This window comes from Myodes glareolus, chromosome 7 (genome assembly GCF_982192425.1).
Source record: "Myodes glareolus chromosome 7, mMyoGla1.1, whole genome shotgun sequence".
Taxonomy (NCBI): Eukaryota; Metazoa; Chordata; class Mammalia; order Rodentia; family Cricetidae; genus Myodes; species Myodes glareolus.
This window is the reverse complement of record NC_142032.1, coordinates 51,704,115-51,724,109: the sequence shown is the minus strand read 5'-3', so window position 1 is coordinate 51,724,109 and position 19,995 is coordinate 51,704,115. Positions and strand designations below refer to the sequence as shown.

General features: G+C 52.9%; 2 protein-coding genes across 3 annotated transcripts in view; one reads left to right on the top strand and one right to left on the bottom strand.

Annotated features, from left to right (window-relative positions):
- Slc15a3 (solute carrier family 15 member 3) overlaps positions 1-8,400 on the top strand; it is a 16,557-nt gene extending 8,157 nt beyond the window's left edge. The window contains exons 3-8 of the mRNA XM_048458656.3: positions 2,805-2,952; positions 4,329-4,430; positions 4,932-5,100; positions 5,984-6,142; positions 7,625-7,780; positions 8,113-8,400. Of these exons, the coding sequence (XP_048314613.2) occupies positions 2,805-2,952; positions 4,329-4,430; positions 4,932-5,100; positions 5,984-6,142; positions 7,625-7,780; positions 8,113-8,267 (889 nt within the window). The 3' untranslated portion in view covers positions 8,268-8,400. The remainder of the gene's footprint in view (positions 1-2,804; positions 2,953-4,328; positions 4,431-4,931; positions 5,101-5,983; positions 6,143-7,624; positions 7,781-8,112) is intronic.
- Positions 8,318-19,995, bottom strand: Tmem132a (transmembrane protein 132A). 2 transcript variants are annotated; one of them, XM_048458655.3, is made up of 11 exons: positions 19,737-19,995; positions 17,175-17,389; positions 16,677-16,895; positions 15,698-16,029; positions 14,379-14,528; positions 13,858-14,053; positions 13,619-13,762; positions 12,063-12,265; positions 10,571-10,844; positions 10,051-10,242; positions 8,318-9,636 (listed from the first exon to the last, which is right to left on the bottom strand). In XM_048458655.3, exons 1-11 carry the CDS (start codon positions 19,843-19,845, stop codon positions 8,593-8,595), a joined length of 3,078 nt encoding a protein of 1,025 aa, XP_048314612.2. In that variant the 5' UTR covers positions 19,846-19,995; the 3' UTR covers positions 8,318-8,592. The 2 variants fall into 2 exon arrangements, with proteins under 2 accessions (XP_048314612.2, XP_048314611.2); XM_048458654.3 differs by having other exon boundaries at positions 13,858-14,056; positions 19,737-19,993.

The following is a 19,995-nucleotide window of genomic DNA, read 5'->3' as shown; positions in this document are numbered from 1 at the left end:
TCTCTCTCTCTCTCTTTCGCTCACACACACACACACACACACACATTCACAATTTTAAAAAAGAAAAGAGACATGCAGAGCACAGCAATGGTCTTGGCAGCAGCAGTGGGGATGTATGATGGGATTGGTAGTAAAAATAAACACTGCTGGTGGCCTTAGGGTAACAGTCAGGATGGGTAGGTGATGTGATGGGCACAGTGATGTCTGTCACCTTATGGTGACGGTCAGGATGGGTAGGTGATGTGATGGACACAGTGATGTCTGTCACCTTATGGTGACGGTCAGGATGGGTAGGTGATGTGATATGCACAGTGATGCTCCCCAAGATATGAACTGCACGTTGGAGAGGACTACACTGGTGTTATTTCCTTTCGTGAGTCTCAGAGGATGACACTCTTGGACAAGAAAAGGATCAGATAGTCTCAGGACAAAAGACAAAGAACAAAGGTCAGAAATGTAGCCACAGCTAATCTAATTATTCCAAAATAAACAACCCTGTTATCGTGTGAAATAGAGTCTTCAGAAAGTAATTTCATGGCTCCCTATCTCATGAGCTCACACCTGAGAGAAACTGATTCCAAACGTCCTTGGAAATGCTTGGTATTCTACTTCTGTCCCTTCCATCTTGTCTAGTTTTTGAATGTAGTGTGTGTGTGTGTGTGTGTGTGTGTGTGTGTGTGTGTGTGCCTGCTACAACATGTATATGAAGATCATACAATTTGTGATAGTCAGTTCTCTCCTTCTACCATGTGGGTCCCAGAGATCAAACTCAGGTCATCAGACTTGGTGGCAAACGCCTTAACCTATTGAGCCCTGTTGTTGTACCTCCAGTCTCTGGGTTTCTCTGTGCAGCCCCGGCTGTCTTGGAATTCACTTTGTAGACCAGGCTGGCCTTGACCGCAGAGATCCACCTGCCTCTGCTTCCTGAGTGCTGAATTAAAGGTGTGGACCACCACCATCTGGCTTCTAATCTCTTTTTAAATTAGCTTACAAAACTACAGGTTTCTTTCTGGCATTTTCATCCATCTTTCCCCCTTCCTTATCTCTCTGACCCCACTCCTTACTGTAGCCTTCTAGCCCCTCTTCTTCTTTCCTATCACGTGTTCTTTTACCCTTCCTAACCTCTCATTAAAGTCTCTTTTTATTTTCTTCTCTCCCAGTCCCCTTTCTAGTTTCCTAACATCTAAACACACTCATACATACATACACATATGTAATAATAGTTAGCAGGTGGGATCCACCTATGACAAAGACCATGCAGCATTTGTCTGGGCCTGGGCTACCTCACTCAGTATGATGCTTTCCAGTTCCATCCATTTTCCTCAGATTTCATAATTTCATTATTTATAGTTGAAATAAATTTTATTGCATAAATAAATGCCACTTATGCCAAGCAAATCTATCTCTAGTTCCAGGCTGGGCCCAGTTCCAGCCAGGGTCAGTAGAATCTAGAGAAAAGGGTGATGCTCCAGCCTTCTGCTGGGTTGCTGGAGGTCAGTCAGTGAAGTTACAGGTGCCCAGGAGTCTGGTGGTTTTAATTAGCCGTTACTGTCTCACAAACCACACCACAACCTTCCACTCAAGCACCAGCTTTTCACTCTCTTTCAAATGCTGTGGGCAACTACGGTTAGCGGGGCGTGTCTTCTGCTGCTCTCAACATCACCAGGTCATTTAGGAGCTTTAAAGGGCTAGATTCTGGCACTTTCTCACACGGTGGTAGGAGATGGTGAGCTCAGAACTCAGCTGGGACTGATGGCGGAAGCCTAAGTGCCCCCTTCCCTTGGCCTCCTTCCCGTGGCTTCATCTGTAGCTTGCACTTCTCGGGGATGGTGTCTGGGATGGGAAAAGGAGCATTCTAAGGAGGAATGTTCCAGAAGGTGGGTGGTAGAAGCAGCTGTTAGGTTTTCTTAAGGTTTGCAGGCTTTGCAAAGCATGACATCACATCAGTCTCCCTCTGTTGAGTAAAGAGTCGCAAAGCCAGGCTGGATCTGGCAAGAGAAACAGACCACAGCACTGTTGAGGAACAGCACTGATTGCTGGGAGGGGGGAGTTCATGGCAGCTGTCCCTGAAGAAGACCAGCTGGACATTTTCGTTTTGGAGTCTCGGAGGACAGCTCAGGGCTTTTGGATGAGAAAGGTTCAGAAAGCTTGAGGGCAAAGGGTAAAGGTCATAGTGCTAGTCAGACTATCTGGTCTCCTGGTGATGGTCCTTCCATCTCCGCCTCTCCCTCCACTCTCCACCTCACTGCTAAGTCCCCTGAGAATAGACTCGGGTAAGCAGCAAGGGACTTGGGGTGCATCAAATCTGTTGGAGACTCTGAGTTAGATTGTGTTGGGACTTCTGTGGCTCTCATGACAAATGGATGCCACACGTCAAAAACAAAAACAAAATCCCTGAAGACTGCTTTCCTCCCTCTCTGGTTTTACTTCCCCTCCCCCAAACCCAAAAGCTGTTTATAGCTTGAGAGTGTTGTAAGACTGATGGCCACTCGTGATAGTTTGGGTGACATCGATGACCTCACTAGTGGGGATGACGGGAAGGGTGGAGTTGGTGCTGGAGGTCCTTATGGTGTAAATGGAGGGGAAGAGTGGCTAGGATTCTCAGGGATCTGGGAACTGGTTCTCTCCATCCACTGTGTGGGCCCTGGGAATTAAAAGCAAATGCCTTTGCCGGCTGAGTCATCTCATTGGCCCCTCAATGGGGATCCTGGGAGGAGAATGACTGAGGTAGAAAGGGTGGCTTTAGTGCTAGAGAGAGTTGAGTTATGGCTGTTTTTTTTGTTTCTCTCCTTGTGGCCTTACAGAGACTCTGAAGGTGCCCTTCTGCTGCCTGACCAGAGGTCTCACCCATGGGGTCCTTCTCCACAAGAAGACATGGCCAACTTCCAGGTGCTGGTGAAGCTCCTGCCTGTGATGGTGACCCTCGTGCCTTACTGGATGGTATATTTCCAGGTAGGCACCCCACCTTCTGATCTGGGACCTGGCATCCCAGCCCCTCATAGGCTCAGCCTTTGCTGTGAATGCCTGCAGCATTACCTCCCCAGAGTAATGCTGTGTATGTGAGTGTATGCATGCATGTACATGTGTATGTGTCCATGTGTGTGCACATGTGCATATGTACATAGACTTAATGTGCATATGAGTGTATGTGTGTGCACCATACCTGTGTGCATGCGTTTTCACATGTGTGGAGCCAGGGCAGCAACTTAATCCTGTAGTTGGATTTTCCTTTGGGCCTCCAACTCACCAATAACAAAACAGAGGTTTATTATTAATAATGAAAGCTTGGCCTTAGATTAGACTTGTCCCACTAGCTCTTATAATGTAAAATGACCCATTTATTTTAATCTACATTCTTTTGTGTGGCTTGTTACCTTGTCCTCACCATCTTACCATGCTGCTTTCTCTGCCTCTCACTGGCAACTCTGCCTTCTTCCCAGAGTTCTCTCTCTGCCTGGAAGTCCCGCCTATACCTCCTGCCTAGCTATTGGCTGTTCAGCTTTTCATTACACCAATCACAAAAGCAACACATTTTCACACACTGTACAAATCTCCCATAGCCCAATCCATTCCCAGCCTCCAGCCCCAAGTAACAAGGCCATTGCTTCCCACACCCTCTTCGTTGTAGAAAGCCTAAGACAGGATCATAGCCTGTTACTCTAGGGTGGCACAGACTGTCCCATAAGATAGAGGAACATGGTGAAGATGTCCATACCAGCTGTCAGGACATTGACTTCCTTCTACAGTGGCTAACAAGTAGCTGCTGCCCTGGGTGACCCCAGAGCACCCCCTTGCCTGGTCTCCTGCCAGGAGTCTCCTGGAACCCCTCCACATCATGACAGCTAGAGTACCAATGTCTGGTATAGTGAGGGGCAGGGCCACCAAACCTGTTCCTTCCAGTGGCTGTGTCCAAAGCCATGCTGGAAGATAAGTACCTCTACTCTGGCTGTGTCAATCTTCAGGACTCAGCTTGGCTTCAGTGTCAGACGACAACTCCCAATGAGACAGTCATGTCCTTATTCCCCCATTTCACTAAACACTTATCCACACCCACCCTGTGTAAGACATGGAGACACAATGGGAAGGCCATCTGAGCAGCTGCAGCCAGGCTCTGGGAACATCTGTGGTTATTGCTCATAGCCTACAGACATCAGAAAACCCCATCGCCAAGGCTGTCTCTTAATAGGAAGTGGATTGGGAGCGCCTTTTCCTGTCCGGGGGAGGGCCAGCTGCCCAGGGATATTGTTGAGGAATACCTGCCCCAAAGCCTAGTGGAGCCAGAGGTCCAGTGACCAGCTCTACCCCAACCTGCCTCCATCTCTCCACAGATGCAGTCCACCTACGTCCTGCAAGGTCTCCACCTTCATATCCCCAACATCTTCCAGACTAATAACTCTTTGGCTCTGAGATCAGAGAACAGTAACTTCAGGGTAAGAGAGTAAGTGTGTGGTCAGCCCCAGCCAGGCTGGGAGCATCCTGTGAAAACTGACCGCCCCCCACCCCCAACCCCTCAGTGATGCGGCAATGCTTAGGACACAAGAAAATAACTAGCAGGGTGGAGGAACGTGTGTAACACCCAGTCCCTCTCTCAGCATGACCAGCTGCCCACAGGACCTCGGGCTTGGTGCCCCCCACCCCCCGACATGCTGTTGCTCACCTCCCAGTGCACACACAGGGCCCTATTTAAGCTGCCTTCCCACTATTTCCCTGGGACCCTTTCCACGCTGCACTCATGATGGAAAGTTGTGTATCCAGGAAGAACTTTGCCTTCCCTAATATAATCCTGTCCCTCAGTTACACAGCTGAGAAGACTTGTGTACCCTGGGGGACGGGGGTGGGACAGGAGCACTAGCCCTGGGTTACTCAGCGGCAGGGTCCAGCCCAGAGCTCTTTCTGCTCACCAATCTGTCTCCTGCCCCCCTCCCACCCAGATCCCAGAAGCCTGGCTCCTGCTGGCCAATGTTGTGGTGGTACTGGTTCTGGTCCCAGTCAAGGACCACTTGATTGATCCTCTACTGCTGCGGTGTAAGCTGCTGCCATCAGCTCTGCAGAAGATGGCCCTGGGCATGTTCTTTGGTTTTACTTCGATCATTGCAGCAGGTGCGTGGTACATCATGTTTATTCAGACCTTGAGTTAGGAGAGTCTGCCTTCAAGACACACAGTATAAGGGAGTGCATGTCACTGGGTGTAATGGTGCACACTTACAGTCTTTGGCACTCAGGAAGGTTCAAGGCCAACCTGGGCTACATGAGATTGCCTGAAAACTAAGATAGATAGATAGATAGATAGATAGATAGATAGATAGATAGATAGATAGATAGATAGATAGATAGAGGCTGAAGAAATTAAAGCTAAATGAACACTGTCTTATTGGTCACGTGCAACACAAATTAGATGTGACTATCTTCTTTAATTTTGTCCTATTACACTCTCAGTAATCTCAGGGGTTTTATTGCTTCTTGGGTAAGGGGATGGAGTCTCCAAAAGGCTAGGTGAGTTGCCCAGGTTTGCACAACAAACCAGTGGGAGGCCAGGATTGGAATGCAAGTGCCTATGTGCTTGTGATTCAGTCACCAGGGCCAAGGGGTGTCCCAGGCACTGAAGGGGAGAAGACAACAAACCTAAGGCCAGGTGGGAAACACTACCATAATGCCTAACCTTGCCCTAGAGAAGTCATGTGGTCTCATGGGAAGTAGGCCAGCTGAAAACCAGATAGACTGGGACTAAGATTCAGTTCCAGCTGCTTATTACCTGTGTGATTCTAGGCTGTTGCTCAATATAAGTTTCACTTTCCTCATTTGCAAAAAAAAATGTCATAACAGACTCCAGATTAATAAGAACTCCTGTGAAATACAAAACCTAGCTGAGCTTCCTAGTGGCCAAGGCAAAAAAAAAAAAAAAAAAAATGGAGCTCAAGCTCTAAACTGCCTGGGGTGGTCTGACTGTATGTACTCTTTTGCTCCCCACCCCACGACCCCCCAGGAGTCCTGGAGAAAGAGCGCTTAAGGTACATCAAAAACAACCAGACCGTGCCTCAGCTGATTGGAAAGGACTTGTACTACGCGGCACCACTGTCTATCTGGTGGCAAATCCCCCAGTACCTGCTCATCGGCATCAGTGAGATTTTTGCCAGCATCCCAGGTATTCTGGATTCCCTCCCCAGCTCTAGTGCTGAGCTATGCTTGGGTGTATGTCCCTCTAGACTGGGGGAACCATAGGCATAGCACTCTGGCTTCTGAATGGAGGGCACAATGAGGTCTGCCTCTGTTCTGGTGAGGTCGTGAGGTCAAGGGACTTTCTAGCACTGGGTTCAGGCTTGAGCCAGCCCATTCCAACAGACCCCAGGGAGTTGGAGGTTAAAAGGCACTTTCCGTATGTCCCCTGCGCTGTGGATTCTGCCTTTGTAGTCATTGCCCCTTCTGTTCTTTTCTTCGAAAATCCCCTGGGTTGGGTGCTCTTCCCTTCTGGAACTCAGCACTGTGTCCTATAGTGTGTACATGCACACATGCATGCTCTCTCTCTCTCTCTCTCTCTCTCTCTCTCTCTCTCACACACACACACACACACACACACACACACACACACACACACATTAGTCAGGAAGCCAAAACTACAAGAGTTGGGTAGGCTTTCCCACTCGGCCGTGAAGGGAATTCTAGACCTTGATGATAAATCTGACCCTGTGAATTTAAATTGCAAACAAAAAAACCACCAGTCTTGGACTAGGGACTAGAGAGTGTGGTTGGACTGTGAGTAAGGTGGGGAGGAATGAGGAAATGGGCTTCTGGAGAATTTAAAGTCAGCAAGTGTGGGAAGGACTTTCAATGTACTGGGGTGGGGGAATATGGTGGGGAGCAAGCGCTGGAGAGGGAAGTGTGGGGAGGACAGTCACAGTGGGGCCAATGGCTGAGCCTGGATGGGGAAGTTTCCTGAGGCCAACAGCGTCCTTCGATCCTCCCACTGGTTCTATAGGAAATGGAAGCCTCCAAGAAGTTCCAGAGAGCCAGCAGTTGTGGCGCACGCCTTTAATCCTAACAGAGGCAGGCAGATCTCTGAGTCTAAGGCCAGCCTGGTCTACAGAGCGAGTTCCAGGACAGCCGGGCTATATAGAGAAACCCTGTCTCACAAAAACAAACAAACAAAGTTCCAGAAACCCACTCAGCCATGTGTGGGTGATGAGGTCAGGGCCCAGGACAGAGGAGACAGAAAGGGAGGCCAACCTTTGGAAACTATTTCAGATGCTGAATGGAAACGATTTGGTGGTGGTGTGGAAGGTCGGCAAAGAAAGCAGCTGAGGGAAAACGGAAGCAGCTGCGAAGATGTCACCCAGGCCCCATCACTGGGGTGCCCAGGAGGAAGGAAAATAGTCAGAGCTCTGGGATAGCGTTCATAATGTCCAGGGGGAGGCGCTCCATCAGATGTGGATGAGAAGGGCAGATAGAATGTGTCATGTCACAGGCATGCAGGCACTGTCAGTCATGGGGACATACCGTCCAAGGGAATTAGGATAGAGGCTTGGAAAAAGAGAGCGGGATACTGTGACTCCCCCACACTGGGAGGTTAGCAGTGGGGTCCATCTCTGCTCCCCCTGCAGCCCAAGTCCCTCCCTTCTTTCTCCCACAGGTCTGGAGTTTGCCTACTCAGAAGCTCCACGCTCCATGCAGGGTGCCATCATGGGCATTTTCTTCTGCCTTTCGGGGGTAGGCTCACTGTTGGGCTCTGGCCTGGTGGCCCTACTGTCCTTGCCTGGGGGCTGGATGCACTGCCCCAAGGACTTCGGTGAGTAAGAGGGGACCCCCAGGAGAAGACAGGAATGAAGGGAGGTGTAGGAATGGGATGAGCAATCATGCTTCAGACTTGGTGGCCCTCAGAGGCACCTTCCTGCTTCCTGAACTCAGCCATTACTGACTGCTGAGTGGTCATTTTCTCCCCTGGTGTCTGGTTCAAGTCTCCAAATAAAGGAATAGGAGATTCACTGAGAGACACTTGGGGAGTCACAATAACAGAGAGCTCTCTACCCAGTGCTCTCAGACCACACCCACTGGTGTGTGGCTTTAGCTGCTAGCCCAAGGAGCCCCTCCCCACCCACATGTCAGCCTTCCTGTCCTCAGGGAACATCAACAACTGCCAGATGGACTTTTACTTCTTCCTGCTAGCCGGCATTCAGGCTGTCACAGCTGTCCTGTTTCTCTGGATTGCTGGTCACTATGAGAGGACTCGTCAAAACCCAGCCTCCCAGAACGTATCCAGCAGGATTAGGGGCTGAATCCGTCTCTACCTACCCGGAGAGACAGTGCCATCGCAATACCAGCTGTGCCCATTCTCTTCTCATTTATTCTGTACCCAACATTAGAATGAAGTGGTTCCCATAAATAAGGGGCATGCACCCTCCCTCTTGACCATGGTCCACGACAAGGGGTGGGGTGGAGGGGGCCTGGGTTCGGGTCCCCAAGGGGTCCCAGTAGGGGACTCGGATCAACAAGCACCAGAGGATGAGCATGAGGACCAGGTAAGAAGTCCAGTCAGACATCCCACTGATCCCACTGCCTGGGTTGGTGGCTGAAGCTGCACCATGGCAGGCCAGGGAGTGGTCAAGAGCTGCCCCGGATTCTCTCCATGTAGTTACGAAGCTCCTCCGGGTCCTTCAGACCCATGTCCTCGCACACCCAGCGGATGTCCTCCTCACCTGCCACCAGGATGGACTGTACAGCCGGGGCCCCTACAGGCTCCTCGGGCAGCTGGGCTGGGGGCGCTGGCGCAAATGTCACAAACTCTACTCTCTTTCGACGTCCCCCAGCGTCTTTGCGGGCCAGGGTGCTTGAGGAGCCAATGGTGCCCTCTGAAGCACTGGGGGCCACAGTTGAGGCATCCCCTCCTGCCCCACTTTCACAGGGGCATCCCCCCTCCCCCTTGGGTGGGCTGGGGGAGGAGCATCGGTCCAACTGACGACTCAGTTCCTCCTGATTGGTGCCCAGCCAGACCCAGTTATGGGGCTGGGGGGAGGAAGGGTCCGTAGCGCTGTCGGGAGGCTCTTTGCGCTGGTAGCGCAACACGAAGACCACACCATTGACCAGAAAGATGAGGATGGCCAAACAGAAGATACCCAGCAGAGCATACATTCCCAGCTCTAAGTCGGTTACACGCTGAGGGGCAGGCACCATCTCTTCCTCGTCTTCCTCCTCTTCTTTGGCCTCATCCTCTTCCTTCCCAGCTTCTTCCTCTGCCCGCTCAAACTTGCCTCTAACATCCACATGGCCCCCCACACCACCTGCTACCCGCCGCTTTTCCCCGACAGTGGCTTCTGTGAATGGTGGACTCCGGGCAGGACTGGATGGAAGGGCAGGTGCTGGTGTGGGCAAAGGGGGCAGCCCCAGCCAGGCAGTACCTGAGGCCAGGGGCACACGATGGCGGCCCCGGCGACACGGTTCTGGTGGGTGTAGAGCCACGTGTAGGGGCAGCCCTTCAGCACCCACCCCACTCACCACCACACCAAGTTGGGCTCCCTGCTCTTCAGCCGGCAGGACGGCACTGGGCTCCTCAGCTGAGACCGACAGTCCCAGGTCACTGCGGTCGTAGAGCTCGGCAGGGGCCAAAGTGTGGTCAGAGAAGGACAGCCACAGGGAGAGGGCCACCTCCTGCAGGGCACACAGACACAGGCAGAGACACGCGAGGGCACGCACGCATGCACACACAAACCACTCCCACAGTGACAGGCCACACGGAAGAAAAAGCACGGAGGAAACAAGAGACACAGGCAAATGGACAAAACACAGGGAGAGAGGGGATGCGTGTCAATCACCTGTCTGCCACTCAGCCCAGGAGTCTGAGTCCTCAAGAGAGCCTAGTGAACCTCCCAATGCCATGCTCCAGCCAATTACTGCTGGACCACTTCCAGCCACAGAGAACTCACTACCTCACGGGAAGTAGTCCTTAGTTTGAAAACCCTAGAGTAAGGGGTCCAAGTACCAGGACCTACTTCCTCCCCTCCTCCTCCACCATCAGCCCCCATCAATAGCTGTTGACCATGCTCCCTGATCCCCAGCCATCACCTGCTTTGGGGCTGGAAGAGCTGACTGGGCCCAGCACGTGGCTGTGACCTCCCCAGGGTGGGATGTGCCTCGGCTCAAAGCCAGTGAGATGCCCATCACGGGCTGCACTCGCAGCTCCAGCATTGAGACCTTGTCATCTGTCACAGCCAGTGCCTGCTCCCCCAGGATGGAGTCAGAAAGCGGGGAACGAACCTGAGAGTGGGAAGCAAATGAAAGTTGGGGTGGGTGGGGTATCCTGCACACAGTCTCCTAGCATCTCTATACTCTAATGCACTAATAGACTCCAATCCACACCAGAGGACAGGGCCCTTCTGGTGGCCTCTCCCTACACACCTATTCCCTCGTCCTTCACACCTGCCACAGTGAACTCCATTCTCACTCAGCCTCCCAGCCCTCCTAGACCTGTCTTCCCCAACCTCTACTACAGTCTTCACACCTAACCAGGAACATTCTGGGGACACACGCACCCTGGGGGCAGGGGGCGAAGTCTTGCTCTTTAGCATCCCCTGTGGTGACTCACCTCAATAGAGGTGACTCCAGGCTCCCGTCCCACTAGGATGCGGCCGCCTTCCAAGGAGGCTATGCGAGGATCTTGCACATGGGCGTGGGCTGCCACGAGGTGAGTCACATCCAGCAGCCAGTCAGGGCCGAGTAGGTGAGTGAGGCGGCGGCCACCGTCCAGCGGATGGGCCACAAAAGGTACCAGGAAGCGCACACCAGCTCTCTGGTACTGCAGGCGACAGCCGCGGGAGCGCCGCTCCGCCTCCTCAACCGTGGCCTCAGGTTCAGGCTGTCTGCAGGGCGGAGCATCAGTGAGGGCCCGCCCACTGGGGGACCACGCCTTGCCCAAACTCCAAACCCAGCAAGGCCCTACCCAGCCACCCATCTAGAGGTTCTAAATTGAAGCTTAATGCCTCCGTTTGCACAAATGACAAAGCAACAATAGTAACCAGAGGCGCCTGACTGGTGTAAGCCTCCTGCTTACATACCCAAGTCTTGCTGTTCAGGTCAGGGATGCCCAGACCTGTGTTGCCTGTTGACTGGTGAAATGTGCCTATCTATGCAGTTGAATACCTCTGGAGTGGGAAGGTGACAACTCCGTTTCTACACAGCGTGAGAGCCTAGGCACCTCATCCTTGCCGTCAAGGTCTGGTGAGCCTCCGCATTACCTAGTATAGTTTGTTTTTACAGAGTGCAGGCCACTCAAGCCTTTGGGGTTGAGTAGAGAACATTCTCCAGTAGAGCTGGAGAAGGATGGACAGATAACTGAGCAAAAATAATTCGTATGTATTATAGCCGACAAGGAAGCCGGGAGAGAGGGACTATGGAGGCTGCCAGTTAGATACAGTGCCCAGGGTTCTGGTGGTCAAAGGTAGGTGATGGCTAATATCATCAACCTGACAAAAATCCAGGATCATCTAAGAGACAAATCTCTGGGCACGACAGTGAGGTAATTTTTTTTCCTTAATAAGTTATTTTTATTTTATGTGTAATGGTACCCTGCCTGCCTGCATGTCTGTGTGAGATGTCAGGTCCCCTGGGACTGGAGTTACAGACAGATGTGAGCTGTCATGTGGGTGCTGGGAACTGAACCTGGGTCTCCCAGAAGAGCAGGCAGAGCTCCAAACTGCTGAGCCATCTCTCCAGCCTGTGAGACAGCTTGTAATAAGGTAACTGAGGTGGGAAGACCCGCCCTAATTAACTATGGGCAGCACTGTCCCCTCAGCTTGGGTCCCACTACCGGATAAAAGGAGGAAGTGAGCTGAGCACCACCGTCCATCCCTCTGCTTCCGGACTTGGAATGCAATGTGGCCTGTCCAGCTGTCTAAACTCCTGTCGCTATGACTGCCCCACCAGAATGGGCTCTGCTTTGAACGGTGAGCCAAATAAACCCATTTCTTAAGTGCGCAGTGTTTCAGACCGCAGCCTGGGTCCATGGAGGTGCTCACTGTGTATCCTCAGGCCCCGAAGGAAGTCACCAAGTCCTACGGCTCCTGCAGGCTTACACTCACCCTTCCGCTGGGCCTGGGACCCGCCAGCCTCGGATCTGCTCCAGAGTCGTGTCTGTCAGCTCAATGCGCAAGGGCAGCAGTGGAGCCCATACGGTCAGCCTCAGTGAGGCCCGCAGTCGGCGCCACCAGAAGTCCACCCGCACTCCCTTGGCACCCCGACTCTCCTGGCCAGCCACGAACACGGCATCACAGGCCTCAGATACCTATGGAATGGCAGAGATGGACTGAGACACAAAGGACAGGCAGTAAGATGGCATCACCTACTCCATAAGTAGGGCCACAACTCAGATTCAATTCTGTATGGCATAGAAATGTGTGTTGTGGTGGCCCGGACAGTGGCTGTTCTTAGTTTACATATTTTGCTGTGCTAAAATCCACCCCAGAGATACTGGGCCATATTTTGGGTTCTCCAGCGGATGAGCTGGGCCATTTGCATGCAATACACACAGCCTTCCTCCTACCATGATCAGGACAGAGGTGTCACTGTTAGCCCCTCAGTGCCAGTCTCAGACATGGGTGCCAGAGGTATCTAACAACCAGACACAGCTAAGTGGGTGAAGGCTGAAGGGCAAGACAGGCCCACCTACCTACCCAGGGGCCCCCAAGGTGCTGTCCCTGCTGCCTGGGATCTGGATTAGTGCATCCTCCTTAAGACATCCAGATGGAGAAAGCTGTCTACCCTCTTAACCTCACAGGTCATTACAATAGTGATTATTATGTTAATCTTCATCAAATGATAACAGCAGTAACTGCTGATGCTTCGGTTCTTGCTATCTGCTGGATACTGTCTTAGGGACTTTTAACTCTTCCAACAGCCTAATATGTTAGAGTTGAGGGACCAGGGGCTCGGAGAGGCTAAGAGACTTGCACGCGACAAAGAAGGGCTGTCATGATTCATATTGTCAACTTGACAAGATCAAGAACTCCTTAGGAGACAAACCTCTAGACATGTCTGTGAGGAAATTTCTAGATTGAGTTCACTGAGATGAGAAGCCCCATCCCAACTATGGGCAGCACCATCCATGGGCTGGGTCCTCCACCTCATCCCCCGCCCACCACCCCCAAATGAAAAGGAGAAATCCTTTTTTCTCAGCACCAGTATTCCGCTCTCTGCTTCCTGGCAACAGTGTCATGTGACCAGCTGCCTCAAGCTCCGAACTGTAGCCTTGAACAAACTCCTCCATCCTGAAGTCACCTTCGTCAGGGACTTTGTCACAGCAGTGAGAAAAGTAACTATCGCAGGTCTCTACAAAAACGTCCTGACTCCAAGGGGCACGCATTATTCCAGCTCAGCGCCCTGGCCGGGGCCAAAATGGACGACGGACAAGGAATGTGGAAATAAGCTTAAGGCCGAACTTTCAGAGTTACTACTTTTAACTTTAGTTACACTCTACTAGACAGATGATTAGGACGAAAAAAAAAGAAAGGGTGACGTCACAGAGCCCTGCCCATGAAGTTTGTGCTTGAGAAGCCATTCTGTTGGAGATGAACTACGGGAAGGAACAAAGCTACGCATCTCACTGTGTGTGCTCACACAGACGGGCGCCGCCACTCACCTGCAGGACCTGTGTGTTGGCTGACTCACAACCAATGTGCTCTGTCACCTCTTCCAGGGCTCCCCCACTGTCCACAGTGACAAGCCGCACCGGGATGCGCTGGGGCACTCCTGTCAATGGAGCTGTGTTCACCAGCTCCTCGGCCTGAGGGTGCAAGGGTCGTTTAGTTTTCAGGGTTCTCACCCGGGGTTCCTGGGATCAGGCTTCCGTGGGGCTGAGCCCAGATGTTAGCCTCTTACCTTGGCCAGGGGGATGAGGGCTCGGATATCCCGCTCAGACACCAGGATCTCCCAGACCATTTTGTCTTTCTCTGCTTCGGGGGCCTGACCTGGGTACTCCAGCTGCCACGTGACAGGGCGAGTGACTGCCACACCCCCACCAGTGCTATTCTCCACCGCGAAGTCCACCCACAGGAACTCGGACAGTTCAAGGGGACTGCTGGCAGAAGAGAGAAGAGCCGAGTGTTTGTCAGCTGCCAGGTAGCATCTGTGTTCATAAGCAGTCTCTACAGTTATCCCCATTTGATTGACAAGAAGATCAAGGCACAGAGACCATGCAGCTCTCCTAAGATTATAGTGTAAAGTGACAGAGCCTAAACCTCCATCCTGGCTACAGAGCCCAACTTGGCCTCCAGGCCCCTCTTAAGAGCCACAGAGCCACTGATTTATATCCCCAAATGCTCACTGAGGTGGGGGGCATCCACTGGACCCCCACACATGTTCTCTAGCATTCTAGGACTAGAACTCTCTTTTGTGCCCACCTGGAATCTGGTCCTGCAGGCCCAGCACGGTGACAGGTGATCAGGCTGGTGTGGTGCTTTGAGCCCTTGAAGCGGTCTAACTTAGCGGTCCAGACGGCGGGCTGGGCTGGACGGGCAGCTGTCACCTGCAGCCCTTTCTTCACCTTGATCCTGCAAAGAGCAGATGGGTTTTGGTCAAGATAAAGACTGAGCTGCAGGTTGTGGGGGGTGGGGGGAATGCAGGGAGAGGCAGACAAAGCGCTAAAGATGTCAGTTTTCTGGCTGGCTTTCCTCCACCTGGAATTTCTTCCTATCTCTCTCAGAAGGACCTCACCTCAAGACAGGTTACATCACGTTCCTTCCTCTACCCCTCCCCCCAAAGGCCACTTACAACTCTACTGCCCACAAGCTGGCCTTCCAGAACCTCCAGGTCCTAGCTCAGCCTCAATAGGGACAGTGACATCTCTCCATTCTGGGCTTGTGCCACACCAAGAATTGTCCTTCCCCAGCCCAGCACACAGTCATGACCCCAGGCCTTTGCTCAGACTGCACCTACAGTCTAGTCTGCCTTTCTTCCCAAACACGACTTCTTGTAGGTGTTAGTAAATGGCTTTCTCCCTTACTCTGCCCACGGACCCAAGTTCTCAGGGCACTTCCTTCAGCCACACCCCCCACCCCCATGCTATTTTATCTAGTTCATGCCCTCTCTCTGAGTCCTTGGTATAGATGGGTGCTGGGCCTTCCACCTCTGTGCCACTCCGGTGTGGAGACACAGTACAGTGGTACTGTAATATCTGTGGACTCAGAGGATGAGTGAGCCTGAGTGGGCATGGCGGGTAGGAAGACATGTTGGGTAGGACTCCCGTATACCCACCCTATGGTAGAGGAAAAATGACATACAGATCCTTGTCAGTTTCACTGACTGGGGTGGAGGACGTTTTGGTTTAACGTCCTACAGACAAGGACATATAGAACGGGGGCCTTTGATGTGCAGGAGTAGGCTTTGTCCAAAGCGCCAGCCCCCCACAACAACAGTAGCAAGCAGAGGACCCTGTGGGTGGTTGATCCCCGTAGATACCTGTCTCGTCAGCATCTGAACATAGCCCAGCACTGGACACTACACTTCTCGGGCCCCAAGCCTCTCCTACTTCATCTACCACAAGACATAAAGTACTGGGGAAGCTTCCCACTCCTGGGCTGTGATCATCAAAGGGTCTTACAATTCTCTGCTAGGAACATTTATGTAGAACTCATGGTTTGAAGAGGCCAAGAGCTCCAGCCTATTGTTATCCCATTCAAGTTCCTACCCCCTCCTCCACCCGTGAGGTCCCAGCGCTCACCGAAGGGTAAGAAGACTGGCCGTGAAGTTGTGTCGAAGCAGGAGGGTGGCGGTGAAGAGCTGGCCAGGCCGCATGGGCACATCGGGTGCCCGCAAAGTGACTGCTTCATCCAGAGGTACCTCCTGGTACTGTGGGGGGTCGGCCGGGTGCAGCTCCACACCACCCACTGGGAGAGCCTGCTCCCCGGGTTCTTCCTCCATGCCAAGGCCGCAGCCCCCAGGTCCCTCGCCCGCGGGCTCCAGCGTGTAGGCCAGTTCAGCCCTTGTGGTGGCACTTTGGGAGAACCAGTGAGAGGGGAACTCCAGTTCCACCACACAAGCACCCAGAGATGGCTGCAAACATAACGAAGGCAGAGGTTGTGGTTGGCCCTGGGCAGGGCGGGAAGGAGGCTTACTCCCATTGCAGAGAAACCTAACCTGGAGAGGTCTATGAAAGGCAGAACCAAGGATGTTTGCCACGTGCCACAATAATCTCGGGACCCACCAGGTCTAGGGTTTAGAATAACTCTCTGTAGGTCACGCTTCTGATCTCTGGGACAGACTTGTGGAAAATGGGACAATCTTGACCACATCCAGGACCTGCCTAGAGCTCAGAATATCAGAGCAGGAAACAGATCGCCTGTAACTCCACAATAGTAGAAGTAAAACCCACAAAGGTTTGAGTTTCTACACACAAAGGTTGATGGCTCTGTTACAGAGACTCTTACATTTGGCTCATTTCTTTCTTTCCCAGTTCCCAATAGGTGGGGACTGTTGTTAGTCTACTTTACAGATGAGAAAAAACTGAGCCTCAGAGAGGTTAAATTATGTGCCCAAAGCCATGCACCACGGACTGCAATTCTTAAAGGAACCTCTCCTAGGGCTATCAGGACTCAAAGCAGAGCCGGGGGCTCCTGCCCTGGACTTCCCAGACTGCAGTAGAGTTCTTTCCTCTCCACCCTGGCACCACACCTGTACGGCACAGCGGCAGAAACACTCACCTGGAAGCGGCAGGCTTGGTGGGCAGTGCCTGCAGGGTGCGTGGCATGCAGTCGGGCGCAGGGCAAGCTGCCAGGTCCTGGCGGCCAATCCTGCCCTTTAAGGTGGAAGAGGACACGGGCATAAGGCTCTGCTGGAGTCACAGCTGCTTCCACTGAAACAGCCCTCACATCCCAAGGGACAGGTCGCCGGTGGGGCTCGGTGACCCTGGGAGGGACCACCTGGAAAAGAACGAGGATGCTCAACTGCAGAGTGGGTGGCAAGCTTCTCATCTTAGCATGGAAGGAGATATTAAGGGCCTCAGTCTTCCCGAGTGAGGAATGGGTAAAGCTATCTATTGCCATACTGCCCTGATGTACCAAATCTTGCCTGATTTCATTAGTTAAGCAAGAATGGGTCTGGTTAATGCTTAAATAGAAGGATGAGAAGAGCCCCAGAACCCCCAGAGAGCAGAACCCATGAGTCTCATTTGCCTGGTGGCCACCGGGCCCTGTCCTTACCTGCTGAGTGGCAAAAGGTGGGTAGGAGGCCCGAAGAAGTGGCTGTGCCCTGGGCCAGGGCTGCAGGAGCAGAAAGGTCTCAGAGCGGGAGCCCAGAGAAGAGTTGGCAGGTGGGTAGTGGCCCACCTGCTGCACACGAAAATGCTCAGGGGCATCCAGGAGTTCCAGGGCCACTGGCAAGTAGATGGGGTCCCCGGTGTCTTGGTTACTGCCAACTGAAGAAGAATGGGGGTAGATACGGGATGGTTTGGGAACGAGCAGAGGTTGAGCTGAGCTCCATCCTCACTGTGGGGCTGGGCAGGAGAGGGAGAAATGGGCTACAAATGTGCCATCTCCCGGATGTAGAGGAAAAATCCCATTTCACAGATGAGGCGATTGAGGTACAGGGAGCCTCACAAAGGCAGTTTGAGAGTCAGGATTTGAAAGTAAACTCCCCCACCGATCCTTCTACCTTTCACAGACATTGCCTCTCTCTCCAACAGAGGCTTTTCAGTGTCTCCCCTACATGTACCTACTACCTGTGTGCCTCAGATACCACGGCATTTGAAGGGCAGGACTCCTGCACTGGGGTCTATTCAGTAAAAGATAGTTCTGAGCTGAGCTTTGTAGAAATGGGGACTTTTGTTGTGTCTGGGTCCTTTGGTGTCCTTGGACATCACCTCCAAGTTCACCTACTGCCATGACACACCCACACCAAACTTCCAAACTTGATTCCTTCTTCTCTGCCCCAGCTGGCATGAGACTTGGGGAGGATACCAAGGAGGTCCATGAGGCTACTGGCACTCACCAAGGGTGGGAACCACAAACCCGAGGAGATGGAATACTCAATCACAAAAAGCACTAAGGCCCACCAAGGCTGTATTGATTTGTCCTATAATCCCTAAAGAGTAAGCACTTAACCCCACACAGATTCAACTTTACATGTATTAACTCTTTCTGCTCTCACAGTTCTGTGGATCAAGTTCTATTATGACAGACTCTACCTGATGGGTTTAGAAAATGATCTGTGAGGGTTCTCCAACCTAAGGATCTCTCAGGACGGACCTGAGAGGCCAGTAAGGGATTCACCACCAAGCTATCCAGCCCTTCTATCCAATGCAACACCATTATGCATGCCATGTGAGCGTCACTCCTAAACAGTGCCGCTACCCTCCTTCAGGGCCAAGAGCAAATGCTGCCTGCTCAAGGAAGCCTTCTGTGATCATTCAGTCTGTGCCCCTCGCTAGACTCCTTATTCTGGCTCTGCTTGCTGCTGCTGTTCTGATAGGGAATAATCCTCCCGTGCCTCCAGACTACCTGGACCCACAAGTACAGACGATGTGCCTGGTTCTGCAGCCTCTTCTGAATTAGCCTTCTGACGACCACAGGATCTGTCTTACTCATTCTGGAATTCCCTCATCTCTCCCTGGAGAGGCTTCCAGGGAGCCCAGGGAGCTGACGTTCTCTCCTAGCTGTACACCATGAAAGACTGGCCAGCAACCAACGATCTTGGAGCCTAGGTATCCTCAGCAGTAGAGGGGGTGGAAGTATTTCGTGACCTGTGAGCAGGGGAGGGCTTTGTAAACTGCGGTAGAATCCCACGGGAAATGAGATTGTTGGTGAGCAGAATGGTTGACAAAGCTTTTCTCCCTCCCCTTTCTGGAGGAGTTATTAGGGCTTCCACTGGGTCTGCAGAGTGGGGAGCAGGTGTCTGAAAGAAGTCCTAGAACCAGCTCCCTCTCAGCCCCACAGTTGAGCCGGGATGGTGGTGGTGGCTGGGGCGGGGGGGGGGGGGGGGGGGGGGGGGAGGGGGACACCTTTCCCCAGCATCACTATCACCACTCCCAAATCCCTAAGGGTAACAAGTGAGTGACTGCTGGCCCTTGGAGTAGCTCCGGTCCACCTTCTAATTCACTGCTTCCATAATTACAAGATGTTCAGTAGCCCAACTCCCACGGACTCCCATGGTCTCCCATCACTGGGAGTCCAGCTCTCTTGATGGGGGCAGGAGGATAGAGAATGTTTCACCATCTCCCAGCTTTCCATAGCATCTTCCACCTTTCAGCCCCAGCTCATGTCAGGCACGAGGTAGCTGCTGCCCCTTGTCCAGTGATGGGTACACCCACAAGAGCTCGGAAAAGCAAGGCTGGGACTCTCCCAGAAGACTCCAAGGTCAGAGATCTCCTTGGGACAGGGAGAGAGAGATGCACATCTCTCATATCCCAGGCAAAGGTGCTGTTTTGCATTCCTGGGACTGGTGGGCGGGCTGGTGGGGGCTAGAACAGCAGGTGGGGTGGGGGGAGCACCGGGAAGCAGGGCAGCAGGTTAGACGCTGGAGCTGGAGAGGAGTTGGGACCGGGCAGGTGAGGATGAGAGAAAGAAGACTTTAGACCCAGCGAGGAGCATCCAGGTGATGCACAGGGAAGAAGACAGAAGAGCAGCCGGCTGGGAGCCGGTTTCCCAAGGTTGGATCTCTCCAGAACATCACTCTGGGTTTTAGTTCCAGGGCCCACAGGCTTGAGGGCATCACTGGCGCACGGCCTCGGCCGAGCCGGGTCACCCCTCCCCTCCCTTCCCACTGACCTCTCACGACTTCCAGGGCGAGTGCCACCAGGAGGCAGAGCCAGGCACCATAGGGCCCCCGAGGGGCCGCAGCCGCGCATCCAGCCATCGAGGCGCGCATCCTTCCCATCGAAGGCGGGTTCCAAGAGCGCGGCTCAGGTGCCTGCTTTCCGGCCCCGCATCTCCCGCGCCTGCTCCGCGCCGGCTCCTCTAGCCAGCCAGTTCCCTGCGCCCGCCCGCGGCTGCAGTTCCCAGACAATGGAGCGGGAGCAGTAGGGTG